The 22,479-nt window shown below is 43.5% G+C and overlaps 1 protein-coding gene across 1 annotated transcript in view; it reads right to left on the bottom strand.

Annotated features, from left to right (window-relative positions):
* Window positions 1-14,172: 14,172 nt before the first annotated feature.
* Window positions 14,173-22,479, bottom strand: part of CLIC1 (chloride intracellular channel 1) — a 46,613-nt gene continuing 38,306 nt past the window's right edge. Inside the window, exons 3-6 of the mRNA XM_044269082.1 lie at window positions 20,532-20,657; window positions 19,244-19,350; window positions 16,995-17,176; window positions 14,173-16,112 (exon numbers count right to left, since the gene is read on the bottom strand). Coding sequence (XP_044125017.1) covers window positions 15,951-16,112; window positions 16,995-17,176; window positions 19,244-19,350; window positions 20,532-20,657 — 577 coding nt within the window. The 3' untranslated portion in view covers window positions 14,173-15,950. The remainder of the gene's footprint in view (window positions 16,113-16,994; window positions 17,177-19,243; window positions 19,351-20,531; window positions 20,658-22,479) is intronic.

Genomic DNA, 22,479 nt, shown 5'->3' with positions numbered 1-22,479 from the left:
TTAAGAGAAGGATGTCGGTAATAAAGGAGGAAGCAGATAAAAGAGGCAGAGAAGGGGTGCAGGACATACAGAAGGAAGGGACTGACCATGAAGATCTTCACTGTGGCTACGACCTTGGTCTTCCTCATACAATATGGTAAGTGAAAGACTATGTTATAATTGTAAGCTGGAGGAGATATTGTAAGGATTGAGTTATGAACTCAAGTCATCATAAACTGTAGGGATCAATGAGCCCTACAGCTACGGCACCATGTATGTTCAGGTCTTCTGAGATGTAGCAAGACTTTCCTTCATCAGGAGGCAATGATTTAGCCCTGTATCTAAATATCCTGAACAAAGCAAATAGGTTTGTTCCCAACTCCCTGACACTCAAACGGCTGGGGGATGTGCCCCACTAGTTACCCCCTAGGCATACATGATGTATTATATACTGTATTGGCGGACACCCCCTACCCCTTATATAAATCATTGTGGACATAAAGCTGGTGTTAGGACATGGCAAACAGAGAGTGTATGTATATTTACCCATAATGCCTCTATAGGTCCGTTCTACTATAGCTTGCACGTATGGGGTATTTATTAAAGGGGCGCTGTCGCCTCTCCTGACATGTTTGTATTAATAAATTATAACTACTTGCATTACCCGTGTAATACAAATTCTGGAGCATCTATTCTTATAACTCTATGTTCTTCTGTTCCTCAGATATTACTACTAGAAATGTTTAAAAAATCTGCAATTGGGGTGTGTGACAAACGCCAACTGTAGAATCGTTAATTAACTTCTAGTACTAATAACAGAGGTACGGGACACTATAGAGTTACTGGAAAATCAATATTGCACAAAGAATAAAGTTATTTAGTAAAACAGACTGGTAGATCTGGTATTGCAGTTCAGCCCCATTGACTTGATGACTAATGTAAAAAATGAAAATCAGACATCATATAGTAGATGGCAATCTCTTTCTAACAAAGCTAGAACCAGCCCCGTACGACACATGGATCCAGATATCTCCCCATTCTTCGCTCCAATTGCTCTGCTAGATTTATTTCCTGCTGACAGCTCAGGGGGTGTGTCCTTTCTCAGGGGCGTGCTTTTTCTGCTGAAGCTCTCTCCCTATCACAGCTCAGGGGGCATGTCCTTTTTGCTGCAGCTTTTCAATATCACAGCTCAGCGGGAGTGTCCTTTGTGCTGAACCTCTCTCCCTATCACAGCTCATGTGGCATGTCCTTTCTCCTGCTGCTCTCTCCCTCTCACAGGTCAAGGTGCATGTCCTTTCTGCTACAATTCTCTCCCTATAACAGCTCATGGGGCATGTCGGGCATGTCTTTTCTGCTGCTGCTCTCTCCCTATCACAGATCAGGGGGTCATGTTATTTTTGCTTCAGGTCTCTCCTTATCACAGCTCAGGGGGCATGTCCTTTTTGCTGCAGCTTTTCAATATCACAGCTCAGGGGGAGTGTCCTTTGTACTGAACCTCTCTCCCTATTACAGCTCATGTGGCATAACCTTTCTCCTGCTGCTCTCTCCCTCTCACAGCCCAAGGTGCATGTCCTTTCTGCTTCTGCTCTCTCCCTATCACATATCTGGGGGCATTTCCTTTTTGCTGCAGCACTTTCCCTATTACAGATCAGAGGGTGTGTCCTTTCTGCTACAACTCTCTCCCTATCACAGCTCATGGGGCATGTCGGGCATGTATTTTATGCTGCTGCTCTCTCCCTATCACAGATCAGGGGTCATATTATTTTTTCTGCAGGTCTCTCCTTATCACAGCTCAGCAGGCATGTCCTTTCTGCTGCAGCTTTCTCCTTATCCCTTCTCAGGGGGCATGTCCTTTTTGTATCAGCTCTCTCCTTGAAACTGTCACAGCTTTTAAAAGTAGACTTGGATGGTGGAAGTTGTAGTATGGAATTGAGCATGTGCGACCACCTCAATGACCTCACTGAGGTCGACAGAGAAATAAGAACAATAATAAACAGCAGGTGGCGCTGTACAGACACATTTTATTGAATAACTCAGTGCCTATACAAAATTTTTAATTACATGCAATTACAAAAGTATTCAGATCCAGGGGCTGATTTGAAAAAGGTAGAATATGTTCTGCGGAATAACCCCTTTAACGCGGCTGAGCTACACAGGAGAACAAGCTCTGGACTGATGGTCCCGCTGGCGATCACAAGACACTTCCGCCTGAGATAAAAGGGTTCAAAATGTACGGATGCAACGGAGCAGGAACAAAAAAATAAATAAAAAGCAGCTAAAGAAATAAATACACCACATAAAAAATACATATCCCCCCCCCCCCAAAAAAAAGTCTGCAAATTAATAAATGAATGATATGTGCTAAAATATCACTGATCAAAAAAATAAAAAATATTAAGATATAATATATACAATAAAAAAAAATATATATACTATGGCTCCTGAAGATAGTTTCCCCCCCCCCCCTTGGGGATGGGGGGAGGGGTGTTAGGTGAACTTCGGTGCAGATAGCACTCTTCTGGTGTAAATCGGCGTGACCTGCAGCGACATACCTGAGGAGGACACAGATGGATTATTGAGCAGTAACGCTGTGTTTAACCCTTTAGGGGACTGCCTGAGATGCTACACCTGCCTGTTTCCGACTCTCTCTCCAATGGACTGCATTAAATTCCCAGTGACATGCCCCCCCAAGGAGCGATGCCTCTACTCTACAGCCACTGGAAAGACCAGTAAGTGCCGGCCCCCTGGTGGTCAGTGTGTGCATGACAGGTCAACATTGGGCTGACCCAGTAATTAGGCCTCATACACACGGCCGTCTCCGTTTTGCGGTCGGCAAACCACAGCTGTGGTCCGTGTGAAATCCGCATGTGAAGTCAACGGGTCCGCATTTTGTGGACAGGTATAGGACATGTTCCAATCTCTTGCGGAACGGACATATAAACGCGGAAAGCACACAGAAGCCATTTATGTCCTTTCCACAAAAGGTAGTACAACTTTTGGAGGGATATCCTAAAATGGTGTTCGTGTGAATTTTTCAAGATCTCTGCTTGCTGTCAGAGCCTGAAAACAGTGGGGGAGATTTATCAAACTGGTGTAAAGTAGAACTGGCTTAGTCGCCCATAGCAACCAACCAGCTTCCACCTTTCATTTTTCACAGCTCCTTTGGAAAATGAAAGGAGGAATCTGATTGGTTGCTATGGGCAACTGAGCCAGTTCTACTTTACACCAGTTTGATAAATGACCCCCAATGTTCCTCAGGCTGGGTTTACACATTGTGGTGTGCGCCGAAACACCTGTAAAAACGAAGTAGCCAAAAACCACATTTTTTTGCAGCTCGGACACATTCATTTCTATTGGACCGCAAAAATGCAGATGTCATCCGTGTGCCTGTCCCGAAAATTATAGAACTTGGGCACCTCTTGTTCTTGGGATCGCTGGGGTTGCAATGGTCAGAGCCCCCCCCCCAGCGGACAGCCATTTCTACTACTGGGATCACAAAAAATGCGACATGCGCACACACACAGGGTTGCCACCCGCCCAGTATCTCACAGGCCAGGCCATTATTTTAGTGGCCCTGCTGGTGTCCGGAATTTTTTGCTACGCCCAATAATAATTGGCGGTATTTTCCTATAAGTAAATCTCCACAGTCCCTTTTTAGGGATCCTCGGGATATAAATCTATAATGTTCTATTGGTCTGTAGGACCAAAAAAATCCCTTTAGGGATCCCTATTTGACAGTTAAAATCATAACTTTATTCATAATTCATTTACTAACACACATCTAGTTGAGAAAAAAACAAAGAAAAATTGATTAAAACTATCAGTGGTAAGGAGTTATGAGATAATAGTCAATATATCTGGTTGCCTGGATTTTGCAACCTTTTATAACAAAATATTTGTATCCGGCTCTATATAATAGATATCTTTTATTGTATAGTTTGAGGGCCGTTGATATGTGGAACCTCCCCTTTATTATGGACTCGTATAAGATTCCCAATGTGGGCTCAGCGCGTGTTTTCTACACTTTGTTTGTATTTGAAGTACATCTAGAAGGCCTATATTTAGTTTCAGTTTTAGTCGTGCTGAATCTCATTTGTTAATGCCATTCCCCTTTTAGAATGTCACACTATTGCAATGCTTCTGAATGGCTACAATGTTGCCTCTATTTATTTCATAGAGGTCTAGAAGGCCTATATTTATAGGACCTATATCTGGTTTCAGTTTTAGTCGTACTGAATCTCATATATTATTGCCATTCCCCTTTTAGAATGTCACACTATTGCAATGCTTCTGAATGGCTACAATGTTGCCTCTATTTATTTCATAGAGGTGAATGTAGGCACATTTCTATTGTACAAACACCGCTGAGCAAACAGGTGCCTGCAGTAACGCTGCTTGGCACTAGAGGTAGGTATTGAACCACCACATCAATCTCTGAACTATCTTCGCCTCACTATTCCTCTTTAATATACCATATATTGTATGGCCGGTACTCCTCTCACTCACTTAAACACACTGCCTAAAAATAGGTTCGCATAACTACACCCCTCCCGACATGTTTCGCCGCTGTTGCGGCTTCGTCAGGGGATGCGGGGTATACGTGTGCGCGCGCTCGAATGGACCTCCCTTTATGCTCTCCAAAAGTCCCGCCCCTCTAGGTCTCTCAACCAGTCCCGTTCGTACATGCGTTCACGGATCAAAGGTCACTATTCCACGTGTATGCTCTGCGCCTCTCCTGTCCCGTCGCAAGTCAGTGACGCCCAGTCCCAATTCAATGACGTCGGATAATGTTTACATGAGAAGACTGTCATGTTAATGGACTGTCAGGAGATCGCTGGGTAATTCACTTATCTTTTTTAACATTTCTGGGCTGGTATAAAGCGAGCAATACCTATAATTAATGTTTTATACTATAATGAGATGATGACTGGAAACCGAATTAACAGCATCCAGATTTTAAAAATCAGGAACTGAAATTGCAGAAGGGTCTTGAAACCCTAAAAGAGGAAATAAAGGAAAGAAAACATAGAAAGTATATCCGTGATAAGTTGGATTTCGACAATAATCGAATATATAACTGGAAAAATAAACAGAGTTACCCGTTGAGAAATACTAGATATACGGATTTCTCTGAATCTGATACATCAGGTACCGAAAGTGTTAATAATCAAGACCCGAGAAATCGGGGCGGTACAAAAAGAAAAGTGAGATATAATAGATTCAGAGATCAGAAAAAAACTGGTAATCCAAAAGAGAAGACATCAGAATGTTTGCAACCACAACAAAGTGGGACATCATCTTTCTTGGGTGGTTTTGCTTTTTCCAATATGAACATGGGAATCCAGAACAAGATGGCCCTGGGAACCTCAGTAAGGTCCAAAACATCTCTGGACACCTCTACCCCCTTGGAAATAACATCAGCAGTCTCTGGACAAATGAATACGAATGGCACCAACTCCGGATTACAACAAAATCAGAGTCAAATTGTGACAACACCATCCAATATCTTTGCTGTACCACCTATAGCCCCTCTTTTTTTAGGCCACAACAGTGCCCAACCGAGGGACAGGGAGAAGTGGGGATACAGCACAAAATAGATTGGATGGAAAATGATAACTCCTCTCAAATTATAAATCTCTCCACACAGCTTTTGACAAAAGCACAAGTCACTTTATTAAAGAAGGGCTTGACATTCACACCAGTACCTAACTTTGATAAATTTAATTGGATCAAAGATATAAATCTTTTTGCACGAAAATTGGCACTACACAAGCAGTTCTCCAGTACAAACACAGAGACTGGAAAACTCATCCAAAGGGAACAACAAGCCTTAGAAATATTAGAGAGTCTACATCTGGAGAGTGAGGGTTACAATGTGGATGTTGCCCTCCCTCTGACAGATCTAAAACCTAGATCCAAATGGACACCTCCCTTCTCACAATTCCAAAAAATCGAGACGTTTGTACACTTGGTCTCTCAGGACATAAATAAGTTAAAAATAGATAAGGAATTAAATCCGGAGAATCTAACAGAGGAAGAAATAAATGCATTGAATGAACTGAGAACTAACAAGGATATAATTGTCAAACCAAGTGACAAGGGAGGAAACATAGTTATTCAGGATAGAAAGGACTATGAAGAAATGGTAAATAGGTTATTAATGGACAAGGAAATCTATCGGACGTTACACGAAAATCCCACCAGGGAATATCTGGGGGACTTAAAAGATATTCTGAAGTCAGCTAAAGACAATAGTCTTATATCAAAAGAGGAATTTGATTTCCTATACAATAAGAGCCCCACAATCCCCACCTTTTATGCACTACCAAAGGTGCATAAAGGGAAGAACCCAATACCTGGACGTCCGATAGTGTCCGGAAATGACTCCCTAAGCCAATCTGCCAGTGAGTATGTGGATGTGATATTGAGACCGTTTGTGTCATCCTTACCGTCGTATATTAAAGATACGACTGACGTACTAGCTAAGATCAGGGGTATCTCTTTATCTTCATCTACATACCTGGCGAGCCTGGATGTAGAGGCCCTTTATAGTAACATTGACCATACTTTGGGCCTAGAGGCTATAAAATATTTTTTGGATACTAAGAGCACTACTTTTCGTGAACACAATGAATTCATACTATGTCTATTGAAATTCATCTTAAGTCACAATTACTTCCTCTGTAACGGTACCTTCTATCGACAGATGAAGGGTACCGCGATGGGGACACCATGTGCACCGACTTTCGCTAACCTATTTCTGGGGTGGTGGGAAGACACTATAGTTTTCACGGAAAAAATGGCACAATTTACTGATCACATTTTATTTTGGGGGAGATTTATAGATGATGTGTTGTTATTCTGGGAGGGAGATGAAAAATTATTCCACACCTTTGTTGGTGTTCTAAATCATAATAAAATAGGTATGCATTTTACCTTTGAAATACATTCGGACTTTATATGTTTCTTGGATCTAAAAATCCAGAAAGACCTGGATGGCCAAGTCCTTACTGATATTTTTAGAAAACCCACTGCGACCAATAGCCTCCTCCATTGGACGAGTTGGCATCCGATAGCCCTGAGAAGAGGAATACCAGTGGGGCAATATTTAAGGGCCAAAAGAAATTGCACAACGGAGGAGTCCTTTAAAAAGGAGGCTGACGAACTATACAAACGATTCAGGAGTAGAGGCTATCCTGGAAAATGCCTAAAAAGGGCCTTTAATCGCGTCAAAAATGTCAAGAGGGAGGAACTTCTATCACATGAGTATAAAAAGAAAAATGAGGAAAAAGAAAAAAGGATAAGATGTATAGGCACATATGATTGTAATAACCAACAAATAATGAATATTCTGAAAAAACACTGGAAAATACTTACCAGTGATGATGAATTAAGACCAGTCCTATCATCATATCCAAGTGTGACATATAGAAGGGGACAGAATCTGAAGGACAAATTGGTTCACAGTTTTTTACCTGTAAAGGAAACAATAAACACAACTTGGTTAAAATCCAGTACCATTGGCTCATTCCCATGTGGTAACTGTACGTTTTGTAAGTACCTACCGAGAGTAAAAAAATTTAAAAACCCTGTAGATGGACGTGAATATGCAATAAGAGAATACTTTAATTGCCGCAGTAGCGGAATTATCTATATTGCATCCTGCAACTGCCCAAAATTATATGTGGGTAAAACCACACAGGAATTAAGACGAAGGATATCTGGGCATATTAGTGCAATAAATACAGGAAAAGACACGTCTCTCTACAGGCACATTACATATGCCCATGGGGGAAATATTGAAGTCCTCAAATTTTGGGGGTTGATGAAAAAGACCCTGGGACCTAGGAGTGGAAATCTGGATATAAAACTTCTACAGGAGGAAGCCAGATGGATACAAAGGCTACAAACTTTAAGTCCAGGAGGCCTAAATGAAGGCTTTTCATATACAGCCTTCATTTAAATAGATGGCACATAAAATAATGTATTGAAAAATTTAATATGATAAATATATAAAAAACAACATGTAAGAGAAGAAATAGAGAATGGTGACCCCCCCTTCAAAAATCTCAGAGAAATGACCCACCCACGTTTAAGAATTACCTTTATAAAATACATTTTACCTAATCTTGAAAACAATTGTTGGCTCCATATCCTCGTTGTAGTTAATCCTACAATGATCTATTTAAAATATGATAAATAATTAAAAACAAATTACACCAATAACTTATAAAATATAATAAAATAAAATAAAATAAAATAAAATTAATAATAAATATAATGATAAAATGTGTCCTCTGAACGAATTAGATATACAAATAAATACACAAGATATAGATATATAAAATCGTCCTGATGGCTCTCTAGATTGGTAGGATTTCTGAGGGGACATATACAGCTAAAATGTTCTTATACACTGTGTGAATAATCCCCAATAAATCTATACAGTACCTACCATCAAAAGATAGACTATATAGTAATAGTGATCTAGATCAATTTATATTGTATCTATGTTTATTATATATATAGAAATAAAATATGAAAATAATATAAAAAATAAAAATCTAAAAAAATCTAAATAATTATTAAAATGAAGAGCTAGGGAAGGAGAGTGTATGTCACTATTAAGAAATCGCTGAAAAAGTTGCCCGTTTTAGTCAAATTAATAAGATAGATCAATAAGGGGCTAAATATAAAATTCATACTAATTCGGTTTCCAGTCATCATCTCATTATAGTATAAAACATTAATTATAGGTATTGCTCGCTTTATACCAGCCCAGAAATGTTAAAAAAGATAAGTGAATTACCCAGCGATCTCCTGACAGTCCATTAACATGACAGTCTTCTCATGTAAACATTATCCGACGTCATTGAATTGGGACTGGGCGTCACTGACTTGCGACGGGACAGGAGAGGCGCAGAGCATACACGTGGAATAGTGACCTTTGATCCGTGAACGCATGTACGAACGGGACTGGTTGAGAGACCTAGAGGGGCGGGACTTTTGGAGAGCATAAAGGGAGGTCCATTCGAGCGCGCGCACACGTATACCCCGCATCCCCTGACGAAGCCGCAACAGCGGCGAAACATGTCGGGAGGGGTGTAGTTATGCGAACCTATTTTTAGGCAGTGTGTTTAAGTGAGTGAGAGGAGTACCGGCCATACAATATATGGTATATTAAAGAGGAATAGTGAGGCGAAGATAGTTCAGAGATTGATGTGGTGGTTCAATACCTACCTCTAGTGCCAAGCAGCGTTACTGCAGGCACCTGTTTGCTCAGCGGTGTTTGTACAATAGAAATGTGCCTACATTCACCTCTATGAAATAAATAGAGGCAACATTGTAGCCATTCAGAAGCATTGCAATAGTGTGACATTCTAAAAGGGGAATGGCAATAATATATGAGATTCAGTACGACTAAAACTGAAACCAGATATAGGTCCTATAAATATAGGCCTTCTAGACCTCTATGAAATAAATAGAGGCAACATTGTAGCCATTCAGAAGCATTGCAATAGTGTGACATTCTAAAAGGGGAATGGCATTAACAAATGAGATTCAGCACGACTAAAACTGAAACTAAATATAGGCCTTCTAGATGTACTTCAAATACAAACAAAGTGTAGAAAACACGCGCTGAGCCCACATTGGGAATCTTATACGAGTCCATAATAAAGGGGAGGTTCCACATATCAACGGCCCTCAAACTATACAATAAAAGATATCTATTATATAGAGCCGGATACAAATATTTTGTTATAAAAGGTTGCAAAATCCAGGCAACCAGATATATTGACTATTATCTCATAACTCCTTACCACTGATAGTTTTAATCAATTTTTCTTTGTTTTTTTCTCAACTAGATGTGTGTTAGTAAATGAATTATGAATAAAGTTATGATTTTAACTGTCAAATAGGGATCCCTAAAGGGATTTTTTTGGTCCTACAGACCAATAGAACATTATATATTTTCCTATAAGGGCTCTAATGGGGGCACTATTAATTCTGGGGGCATTATTATTGGGAGGCACTAATTGGGGCATTATTTATTTATTTTGGGGGCACTAATAGAGGCATTACTATTACTGGGGGCACTATTTATTTTGGGGGCACTAATGGAGGCACTATTAATACTGGGAGCCATATTATTATTATTATTGGGGGTGCTAATGGGGCATCATTATTCTGGGGGCACTAATGGAGGTATTACTATTACTGGGGGGCACTAATAGGGGCATTTTCTGGGGGGCACTAATGGAGGCATTAATATTACTGGGGGCACTGATGAAGGCATTACTATTACTGGGGGCACTATTTATTCTGGGGGCACTAATAGGGGCATTACTATTAATGGGGGCACTAATGGAGGCACTATTAATACTGGGAGTCATATTATTAATATTATTCGGGGGTGCTAATGGGGCATCATTAATTCTGGCAGCACTAATGGAGGTATTACTATTTTCTGGGGGGCACTAATGGAGGCATTACTATTACTGCGGGCACTGATGGGGCATTATTTATTCTGGGGGCACTAATAGGGGCATGGGGGGCACTAATAAAGGCATTACTATTACTGGGGGCACTATTTATTTTGTGGGCACTAATGGAGGCACTATTAATACTGGGAGCCATATTATTAATATTATTCAGGGGTGCTAATGGGGCATCATTAATTCTGGCGGCACTAATGGAGGTATTACTATTACTGGGGGCACTAATAGGGGTATTTTCTGGGGGGGCACTAATGGAGGCATTACAATTACTGGGGGCACTGATGGAGGCATTATTTATTTTGGGGGCACCATTAATACTGGGAGCCACATTATGATATAGCGACTTAACACCACATAACACCCCCCCCCCCTTTTGGGTGTGGCTTTATTTGGCCGGTATATTTTGTTGGGAAAGGTGGCCACCCTACACACAGCTGGTATCTGTATTTTGTAGACTCATACGGTTGCGCGCATGAGGCGAAGGTTGAGGTTGTCTGAACAGGATGCAAACTGAAAATCCACCGATCGTGGATCAGGCGGTAATGTCTATGGAATAATTGAGGATGCAAGGAGCCACCTGGTGGCGAGTGTGGGAATGGCAGGCTACAGACCTCCGTACACTGACGCATCTTTATCTCCCACAGAGAACTTTCCCTTTATCCTGCACGAGATGAGCTGCGCTGTGAACAGTCTGTGTGGGATCAGCGGTGAAAAGCGCACGCTGGGGATCAACGTCACCTATCACAATACCTGCTGCGATACCGACCTCTGCAACTCCGCCGCCAAATCATCCCTCAGCATCGCTCTGCTGCTGCCTGCTCTTCTCCTCCTGTTCTAGAGCTGCACTGCTCAGCACCCACTGTTCTGCATGCATGTTATACAGACACCTAGGGCCAGATTTATCATTAGCTCAAGTCTGAATAATGTAGTGAAAAAGTCGCAAATTTTTGCGCAATCGCTTAAACTGCGCAAAAATTTGCGACTTTTTTCTTCTCTGCACTATGCTTGCCCGTTTTCTGAAAGTGGGTGTGTTTTCTTATGTAAATGAATCTCTAGACAAATTTACTATTGGGACGATTTAAAAAGTCGCAAAAAAGTCACAATTTCACTCCAGTGAGGACCATGCTTATCTTATGAGACTTTTTAAAAGAACATGCGACTTTTTCATAAAAACGTGCGACTTTTGTAAAGCTGCTTACTGACGGATAAACTGCTACCGTCAAACCACATTTATTACAGTCTTAAAGGGCCGATCATAAATCTGACTTGGCTAAAACTGACTTTAGCCATATGTTAAAGTGGAGTGAGCTGTCAGAGTAATGATAAATCTGGCCCCTAGTGTATATATCCACTGCTATATGATCTTGTGTAAGGAAAAACATCCCAGAGAAGAACATGTGATAGGAGCAATAAAAAGGATTCCCATCTGGAGAGGCCTTTTAAATTTGTTTAAATGGTGTCTACCTGAAACCACCACCAGAGGGAGCTAGCTGCATGTGGATTGATATGCCCTATTAGGACATATGGAGATCACTGTACCCCACTTAATAAACCAGACTGGAGTGCCGCTTCTATTCTGGTGGACCTGAATGGCCACCCTGTGATACCACATCTCTCCACCAGCAGGCGCTACAGGGGAAATGCCTAGATCAGGGATGCTGCGACTACAGCTATTAGCGCATGCTGGGAGTTGTAGTTTTGCAACAGCTGGAGGACCCCAGGTTGAGCACCCCTGGCCTACATCCTTGCGGCTTCCTTTGAAAGTGGTTGTCCTTCATGTAAGACCCCCCAATAGACAGGCCATAGATGCCTCTAGATGTGGCAGAGTTTGGTTTGTCATTTGGCACAACAGTTTTTTTTTTTTTTTAGGATTATGCGTTTTGTATAGGACTGCAGATTGATAAAGATATCGCAATACCCTGATAATGCAATCTGACATGACAAACTCAACTCTGCTACATCTGTGCAACTTTTGTGCGATTAGTGAAGGATAATGAACTGGAACAGAGGGAATTGTTGTGTGTGAGCGGGGGGGCCCCTCCATTCTGGACTCACCGATGATGCCCTATTCTATTTCCTTCTCGGTTCATGCCCCGCGGGTCTCCCTCACCGAGGAATCAGCAGCGTGCGGCGGCACGTTCACAGCACTGCAGGTTTCTGCTAGAAAATTATTTCTCAACATGTGATGCAAAACCTCAAAGCATCGTCAGCGGGATTTACTCAAAGGGGAACTCCACCCAAAACCCATAATCGCCCTATTATTCTACACCCTTTCTTTACGAATTGTCCGCCTCTTGTGCTTCGACATGTCCACAGACTGATTGGTGCTACTATAGCGCGGTCTACTGGGGAGGTAACACTAGGGTAGCACTACAAGACCGGACTTTCGGGACCACAGGTCAGAATACCAAATGAAAGGATGGCCCCCAGGGACCACTTTTGGTGTTGCCACGTTAAATTCTTGCTCTGGTCAGGAGGAGAAGTGGGATTATACAGGCGCTCGCCCTGTAGACCACACACTATAGCAGCGCCAACTGAGAAAAACCACAAAGCGCTCTGGTGCCAAGTACCGCCTGTCCCATAGGAATTACAGCGCACGTCAGGGTCCTTTTAGAGGAGCCCAATCAGTGGCGTACCTGCAATAGAGAAAGACTACGCGACTGCTATGGGGCCCAGGGGGGAGGCCGGGACCCTCAGAACTAGCACTTCTCTTCAATGTATGAAAACACTGCATTTTCATGCAGCCACCACTAGGGGGAGCTGAATACAAAGATTATTACAGCTTCCATAGAAGTTGTATTAATTCCTTTTCACTGAGCTCCCCCTAGTGGTGGCTGCTGGCAGCTAGCTTTGTAATGAAGAGAAGCAGGAGATTTATCAATGTATTTATGTCAGTTTTCTGTAAATATGGGGTTCAGAATGAGCGTCATATATTTGAAGCATCGGTTCCACTTTTCCGACATAAAAGTCCGATAAAATGGCTGAGGCCAAAAGCAACTTTTTTTTTTATTACAAAAGTTGTATTTAATTAAAATTTCTTCCACATGAAAAAATAAAACATTTGTCAGAAATCTGGGGCGTTCTGCATTGCCTGGGGGGGGGGGGGGGGGGGGGGGTGATCAACACACGTGCACTTGGAAACTAGGGGCAAGGGGCCCGTAGTAAGTTTTGCTATGCGGCCCTATGAGACCTGGCTTTTTTGACCCTGGCCCCGATACATTATAAAACCAGACAATCAAAACTCATTTAAAAAAGCTTAAGGGAGGGGATGAATGATCGCTACTGTGATCGTTCATCCCCAAATTTTTTGATTATGTTGGCAGCACTTCCCTTGTTTAATGGGCACAGGACTGACCAATAACATATATTAGTGCCCAAATAATACCGTTATATAGTATGTAAGTGAGCACATCAATACAGGGCCAAAATAACAATGCCCAACAATATCCACAGGCCCGTCACCAAGAGTGGAGTCAGGGGTGCAAGGTCCAGGAGCCCAGGGCATGGGTGCACCTAGTGATATGCCCTGCGTCACACACCCCTACGGTAATTAACCTTTTTGTCTAATCTTAGACATTACCTTTAACCCCAAATTTCCCTTCTTGGGTAAAAAAAAACAAAAAATAAATAAAACTCCTTGCTGCCAGTTTCCACACAATCACACACTATACATAGAAAGAACTCCAACAGGTGGTTTTCAGGTTAAGTTTTTAATATAAATGTGAATATTCAGGCTGATTTCTTCAGAATATTAAATATACAACTTCTAGGTCTAAGTGAGAATGAGTCCTGCCTAAAGAATTGCAATAAACAAGGTACTTGCAGCTGACAGGGGGGAGCCTCTAGGGGGCGTCATTGCAGTCTTCTAATCAAAACTAAAAAAGGTCAGTGTCTAGTATTAGAGGGCTATGTGTGGTTATGTGTTAATCAAAAATAAAAAGAAAGGCATCTTAAAAAGTGGTCCCATCGTTGCATTCCTCTAGCGCCACACCTGCCTGGGTGGTTGTGTGAGGTATTGCAGCTCAATTTCATTAAAAGCGAATGGAGCTGAATTGCAATACCCCAACACGACCTGTGGACAGATGTGGCGCTGTTTTTGTAATCCTGCAGAGCCCAACTAAACAAAAAGAGGTCTATAAATGTCAGGGTGTAGACCCTTGATGTCTTCTGCTGCAATATACTTGAAGGCCGCAGCATAGGAAGTGGGGTGCACTGGAAAAAGAAGTTCTCCCCCCTATAATCAAACCCCTCTTGATTCAGATTTGTGAATATATACAGTAAAACTATGCAAACTAAAAAGGCGTCTGAAGAAAATAAAGCAGGGGTGCCCCTTTAATAACTAATTTACATGGAATGTATGGTCTACCTCATGGATGTCAAACTCATGGCCCTCCAGATGTTGCAAAATTACAACTCCCATCATTCCCTGATAGCTGTAGTATGCCCAGGCATGATGGGAGTTGTAGTTTTGCAACAGCTGGAGGGCCATGAGTTTGACATCCCTGGTCTACCTATTACTACTGTGCTGTGAATTTCAGCCTTAATCTCGCCAACCTTCGAGGGTCTCGCTATCTAAAAAAGGCAGACATTTAAAGGGGTTGCCCACTTTGGATGATCTATTTTTCATTAGAGAGCCACCATAGGCTATAAACATGGTTTTCCATCAGCTGTGATCTCTGCCGGGAGCCTAGTAGCAAGTGTTCAGTTTCCCTGCAGCACCACCGCAGGAGAAATAAGGTATTACACCACTCCCATTGAAATCAATGACATGTTGGGTCCTCCAGAGCAATTAACTCAAACAAGCCCTTTAACTATCTTTTTAAAAGAAGGGCAAACACGGTACAAGTGGCTGCGGGGGATTTTATGCATCAGAATATATATATTTGGGTCCGTGACCTCATCATATTTACAGCTAGAGGGTATCAAAAAGGCACTTGTGTCACAGGGAGACCAGCCTCGGCATATCATCCCATAGTCCTATAGAATGCTGTATATTATAGAATGATCTCCCAGGAAGATGTAGCAGGAATTTAACATGTCGATTGTCTAGTGGTATAATGGCTTCCATTAGAAAAACATAAAATACACATAAAAAAAAAAAAGAAAAAGAGCTTTAATGCACAGCAGAAATGAATCCTCCTCCTTGATCTGTATAGAAAACGTATCGTCCTATAGGTGAGAGAGTCACAGCCGATAACAGAAATTTACCATGTGCACTGCCACCTAGAGACCGTGTTTAGGAACTACACCGATCCTGGTCTACTGTAACCGTGCCCCAATTTAGACGAGGAGGGTCTCCCCAGGATTTATCGAGTGGCAGTTCGACAGGCCAATTGACGCTCTGTCCTTCTTAAAAAAAGGAACAGAAGCGAGGGCTTTTTTTTGTTTTTTCTTTTTTTTTGTTGCTATTTTGTGTGTATTATAAAGGAGCTTAAATAGGAGGGTTCCTCTTTCTCGTTAAGAGCTGGCCGGTTAGTTGGCGGGTTTGGCCACCGGGGCGTATGCAAGTTCAATTTCGACTTTGGCCGGGCACGTGCTAACAAATTCTTCCCGCTTGTAGGCGTTTGAGAGATAGCGATGGATTCCGGTGAACGTTTCGGGGATCTTAAAGCCTCGGTACTTCTCACAGACCACCTGCAAAAAAATAAATAAATGGGGAGGAGGAGGAGAGCGGTGAGACTTCAGAACTTGGACAATACACGTATACAAGCGATGTATAGTTGTACAGAGAACCTCCTCCATCTGGTGTAATACAGGAAAAAGGAGGAGGGAGGTGGAGCTGCAGTTCCTCTATGGTACAGCGCGCTGTGAGAGGGGAAGGGGGAGCAGCATCAGGAGATTTACTTGCCATTTATTTTCTAGGGTGCTTTTTAGCTCTATTCCACTAGGTAAACTGGGATCTAAGACATTTTCAAATACTCTGCTTAATCCGAAGCTTGTGCTGCGGCCCTTTCCCTCCACCGTACTTTAAACTGCAGCTCTGCTTGCTCAAATTTTCATCTATATATACAAGCACAAGCTCAAATGAGAAGTCAGTGCATATCAGAAGGTTTTCATTCGAGAAAGGACTGAATGATTATTAAACTACCTTACTTGCACACCTCAGGGCCACCCGCATTTATAGTACTGCCATATTGTGCTCTCCCCCCCTGAATTGAATTGGGGCCCTGGGCAAGTCTTTGCAACCCCTACATCCACTCCGCTTGAATAGTAATTTTAGCCCATATAATACTGTCATATGGTGCCAATGTGATACTATCATATATAATACCACCATATAGTTCCCCGATAATCTCTTAAAGACCCCACAAAGTAATGCAATATCCTGCAGGTCCCATTAAATACGGCAGGTCAGTTCCTAGATAATACCACGATGCACTGCAACACAGTACTGTGCGGTTTTAATTTGCCTCTCGGGATGCAGACCCTAGGCAACTGCCCAGTTTCTTACATCCGGCTCTGCCAATATCCACACATGTAAGTGATTTGTGCCTCCAGAACATGGATGCCTCTCACCTGTACTATGTGTAGCTTGGGGAGGAGGTTGCAGTCGGCTAGCGTCAGCTCGTCACCGTCCAGGAACTTGCGGTGAGACACCGTCTCGTCCTCCGCGCTGTTCTCATCTATTTCTTCCGGAAGAGGAGTGTTCAGGTAATTGTCCAAAATGCTCAGAGCCTTCCCGAGGCCTTTCTCCAGAGCTGAGGGATAGAGGAGCCAGGGTTACACTACATATCAGAGGGCGAATACAAAACATATCAAGACACACTATAAAAGCTAATGATCAGTAACCAGGGAGTACGAGCTAGTCTAAAACCCGCCTCCTTTCTCATCTGAAGCCCAGGCTACTGCATTGTCCCATTACCATGCTTTACACTGCAGCTCTGCTTGTTCAGATTGGATGCTGCCTATATACAGTACGTAAAAGCTCACCATAAAGAGATGATTTTCATTACAAGCACAGAATGATTTTATACTTCCAGCAATACTTGATATTTTACTTAGACAGTAGCAATTAGAAATAACTTTACAAAAAACAGTTGCACTCCCCCATGTATGCAGCTCCTATGCTGACCCATGTGTCTCCATGGTTACAGACAACGCCTTTATAGTCCAATCCTACTAGCATGTGTTACTCCATTTGCCCTCTTCCCACTTCTTTCTAAGCAGCAGACAATGGAAGAGAGGGAAGAAGGCCTGGCGTAAAAGAGGACGGCACAATCAGAGTACACGGGCTTTGTTTGTAGTCTGTAGCCATGGAGACACAATCTGCTTAGGAGCTGTATACCGAAAATGGCAGGAGGGCGAGTTCTATACCCTACAAGTGCAACCAGGGGAGAATTATATACACCCTACAAGTGCAACCAGGGGAGAATTATATACCCTACAAGTAGATCCAGGGGAGAATTATATACCCTACAAGTAGATCCAGGGGAGAATTATATACCCTACAAGTAGATCCAGGGGAGAATTATATACCCTACAAGTAGATCCAGGGGAGAATTATATACCCTACAAGTAGATCCAGGGGAGAATTATATACCCTACAAGTAGATCCAGGGGAGAATTATATACCCTACAAGTAGAACCAGGGGAGAATTATACACCCTACAAGTAGAACCAGGGGAGAATTATACACCCTACAAGTAGAACCAGGGGAGAATTATACACCCTACAAGTAGAACCAGGGGAGAATTATATACCCTACAAGTAGAACCAGGGCAGAATTATACACCCTACAAGTAGAACCAGGGCAGAATTATATACCCTACAAGTAGAACCAGGGGAGAATTATATACCCTACAAGTAGAACCAGGGGAGAATTATACACCCTACAAGTAGAACCAGGGGAGAATTATATACCCTACAAGTAGATCCAGGGGAGAATTATACACCCTACAAGTAGAACCAGGGGAGAATTATACACCCTACAAGTAGAACCAGGGGAGAATTATATACCCTACAAGTGCAACCAGGGGAGAATTATATACCCTACAAGTAGATCCAGGGGAGAATTATATACCCTACAAGTACAACAAGAGGGGAAATATATGCCAAACAAGTACAACTAGGGGCAAATTATATACCCTACATGTACAACCAGGGAGAGAATTATATACCCTACAAGTAGAACCAGGGGGAGAATTATATACCCTACAAGTACTACCGGGGGGGGAAATTATACACCCTTTTAAGTACAACTGTGTAACTGTCAAAACCAGGAATGGGTCTTTAAAATAGTACAGTATGGAGGAAGGATTTATACCTTGCCCCCTTAGACCATCCACTCCTGGTTTTGGCTGGAAAAAAAAGCATCAAAAACTGCACCTAATCTGCACAGTATGAATGTGGCCCGAAGCCTTGCCTCGTTTCTCGGTGCTTCTGCAATGGAGGAAACTCCCTCAAGCTAGATATGAGCTCATGTTTCACACAATCCTCGGAAACGGTGTGCAGTCAGCAAACACCAGCAGAGGGAGGAAGCTGTGGTTGGGACTGACAGCGGCGGGGCTTCCATATCTTCTACGTGCACAAAGTGTGAAGCTTTCCGGACTGCTGACGGTCTACTGCCATTGCATCAGGCAGGGGGGTCCTTCAGCAATTATTAAAACTGGTGCCTCCTCTGGTCCTGGTTAATATCACCAACCCCACAACCAACTGTCAGGACTATGGGGGGGGGGGGATCTAGGTCTTAGTTTTTACCATACTTTACAATTAGTGATGCCCCAGATAAATGGCGTCCCCCTGGTCTTCCAGCATTTTGCACTTACTTTGGTTCAAAGCAGGGTTGGAATTCTTGATGTAGGCAGAAAATTTGGCAAAGACGTCAAGTCCGGCCGTGTTGGATTCCGGGTTTTTGGCGGCCAACTTTGGGTATCTGAGCAAGAGATATACAATAGGTCAGATGCAAATTAAAATCAGTATGGCCGAGTAAGCACATTAGGGGGGCTTCGTTGGGGCTGTGCATATATCTCAGCTGATACAATGAGTTTTTTGTTTTGTTTTTTTAGCCCTTTTTCCTTTAAACTGGCAAATATTCCCGGGTTATGCACAAAACTGGCCTGTTTGTCCCATAATGGCATGGCTGTGTTATACAGATGTAGCATGGTTAACAGTCACACTTGCTGAGTTATCACTTCTAGTTAACCCGCTATTAACCCCGCTACATCTGTAGATGATGCATGGAGTTTGCAAGCATTATTAAAGGGGTTTCTATACCGCTATACACCCCCTTTCTGCATGGCTTGTCAGGGCGTATGGAAGTTATAGTTTAACCTGGGGTCTCATGTTGTAGGGGTACATGTTGTGGGGGTCCCACTGGTCACCTATCCTGTAGATACGATGTCATGTCAGCTTAGGGCACTTTCACACTTGCCGGATCCATTTGGATAACATTTGTTTCTGGATCTGGATCCATCTGACAAATGCGTTGAAGTGCTGGATCAGTCTCTCCGGAAAAAAAGGATCTGGTATTAATTTATTTTACATTTTTAAAGGGTCTGCGCATGCACAGACCGGGAAACCAGATCCAGTTTTCCAGAACACTTGGTACCGGATCCGGCAAGGAAATTAATGCCGGATCCGGCAAGTGTTCCGGAATTTTAGCGGGAGAAAATTCTGCAACATGCTGTGTTATTATCTCCAGCCAAATACCGTAAGAGGGACTGAACTGATGCATCCTGAACGGATTGCTTTCCATTCAGAATGCATTAGGATAAAACTGATGCGTTTTATTCCGGTATTAAGCCCCTAGGACGGAACTCCATACCGGAAAACTTTAACGCTAGTGTGAAAGTACCCTTAGCTAAGCTCTAGTAATGCAATGAGACCGTTCGTTTTCCCACCATTAGATTACTGTACAGTAGTCCTTGATGTAAAAGACTAAATGTCTGCTAATGAACACAGAGAATGCTGGATGATGTCAGCTCTGGAGCCTAAAGAATTGTGAATGCAGCTCTGGAGAATAATACAGGCTCCCGAATATCATTTCATTGTAGATGTTAAGCAGTGTCAGATTGTAACTGTGAGAACACAACCATTTGTGAACGTTGCACTTACTTTGGGGGGCACAGAGTCTCTTCCAGAAATTCCTCGATCTTATTGGTATCTGTTCGGACCTCTCCTCGGAATAAGAGGAAAGGGGGCTGTGATCCAGGGGCGATAGTCAACAGGGTTGTTGGCCTCCTATAAAATGAAGGCAAATTAGAATTATTAGAGCAGAAGTACTGAAGATGATATCAGCCCAAGCCTCGTACAGGCTCCGGAACCGGAAATACCGCATCTCGTGAGTTTAAGGACACTGAAAGTGACCGCCAACATTGACCAGATCAATGAAATGGCCAATAGATGGGGGTTTTATCTCTGAGCTCCAACCTACTGGGAGAACTGGGGTCCCTGCCTGGGAGGTACCTACTACAACGCCATAGATTTGAATAGAGAGAGTCACGCGCAGTCACCTCTGCCTATGGTTGGGGAGCAATGGACAGAGGGTAAATCCCGCCATACACATAGGATTCAACCAATAGCTATCTCCCCTGACTTTTCCCATGATCACATATGATTATTTTTGTAGGGAGAGGGAGATAAGTGGACGCCAGAAACTACTGAATGCTTATCTCCCCAGGGAACAGACATTCTGCCCTCTTTTATAAAGTCTGTAGGTTAGCATCAAGAGGGGCACTGGCACGACTACAGGTTTGCTTGTTTGTAGTCTGTAACCATGGTGACCCCTAGGTCTGCACAGGAGCTGTCAACGCAACATGGTTCATATATATATATTTGTGGGAGGAGCTAAGCGAGGAACAGAATAGGCATGCCTACGGACTGTCCTAACCCAACTGGCTGGAGTGTGCCCGGCGCCAGTGACGAGGTAAGGCCTGAATAGTGGGCCACCTAGGAGGAGAGTATGAGAAAAGGGGATGGGAGGGAGGGGCAACAACGGGCGCCCTCCTGCTTGTAGGAGGGGGTTTATAAAGGGTGCGCACGCTCCTCCCACAATTACAGGCTGCAAGCAGCCTTCAACATTTGTGGGAGGAGCTAAGCGAGGAACAGAATAGGCATGCCTACGGACTGTCCTAACCCAACTGGCTGGAGTGTGCCCGGCGCCAGTGACGAGGTAAGGCCTGAATAGTGGCCAAAAGAGAACCGGTACGTAGCAGGGAGTGAAGCATTTATTGAAGCATAGTGTGAACTATAATGCCAAAGAACAAAGGCTCTGGAGATCTCCGCCCGTGGATTCGGAACGTACCTTGTGAAGCAGGACGACCGCCAACGACCCATCTTGCGGATGACATGCGCCGGTACCTGGTGACTTGATGCTGCGGATGCGGCCCCTATGCGGAAGGAGTGCCCGGATAGCGTGCTAAGGTTGAAACCCAGCCCTGCGGCCAGGGTACGGATGTTGGAGATGAACAGGGTTGAAGACAGGGGCCTACCGTTGATCGGGAGCAACGGGTCGTCTAGATCGGAAGATTGAAGGGAGGCCGGGAGCTCCTTGAGCACCTTGATAGGACACCAGCAGGTGGCCGTAAGGAAAGTCCACCTCTGTGGGAGGACCGGTCTGACTGGTCTTGAGGATGGGATGGATAGGATGAAGTGATCAGAGTGCCAGGTGAGATGTCGCCTGAGCGGTGTTGTGCGGGAGATGGCGCTGCAGGTGAACTCCCCGGGCCTGAGGAACCCATGGAGTAAGGTGCAATGGGTTATTGGAGCATCATGGACCCATGAAGCCCGAAGAACGAAAGGCTCTGACAATCTCAATTCGCGGATTGGAAATGCACCTATCGTATCAGGACGACCGCTAACGACCCATTGCGGATGACGTGGCCGATACCTGATGGCTGGATGCTGCGGAAGCGGCCCCTACGTGGGGGGAGTGCCCGGATGCCGTGCTAGGGTTGAACCCCAACCCAGCCGCCAGGGGGCGGATATCAGAGACAACTGGGCCGAAGAAGGGGGCCTACCGTTGATCGGGAGCAATGGGTCGTCTAACGCGGGAGACTGGAGT

The sequence above is a fragment of the Bufo gargarizans genome, chromosome 9 (assembly GCF_014858855.1).
Source record: "Bufo gargarizans isolate SCDJY-AF-19 chromosome 9, ASM1485885v1, whole genome shotgun sequence".
Lineage (NCBI taxonomy): Eukaryota > Metazoa > Chordata > Amphibia > Anura > Bufonidae > Bufo > Bufo gargarizans.
The sequence above is the reverse complement of the archived record's forward strand: the minus strand, read 5'-3'. Positions and strand labels throughout refer to the sequence as shown.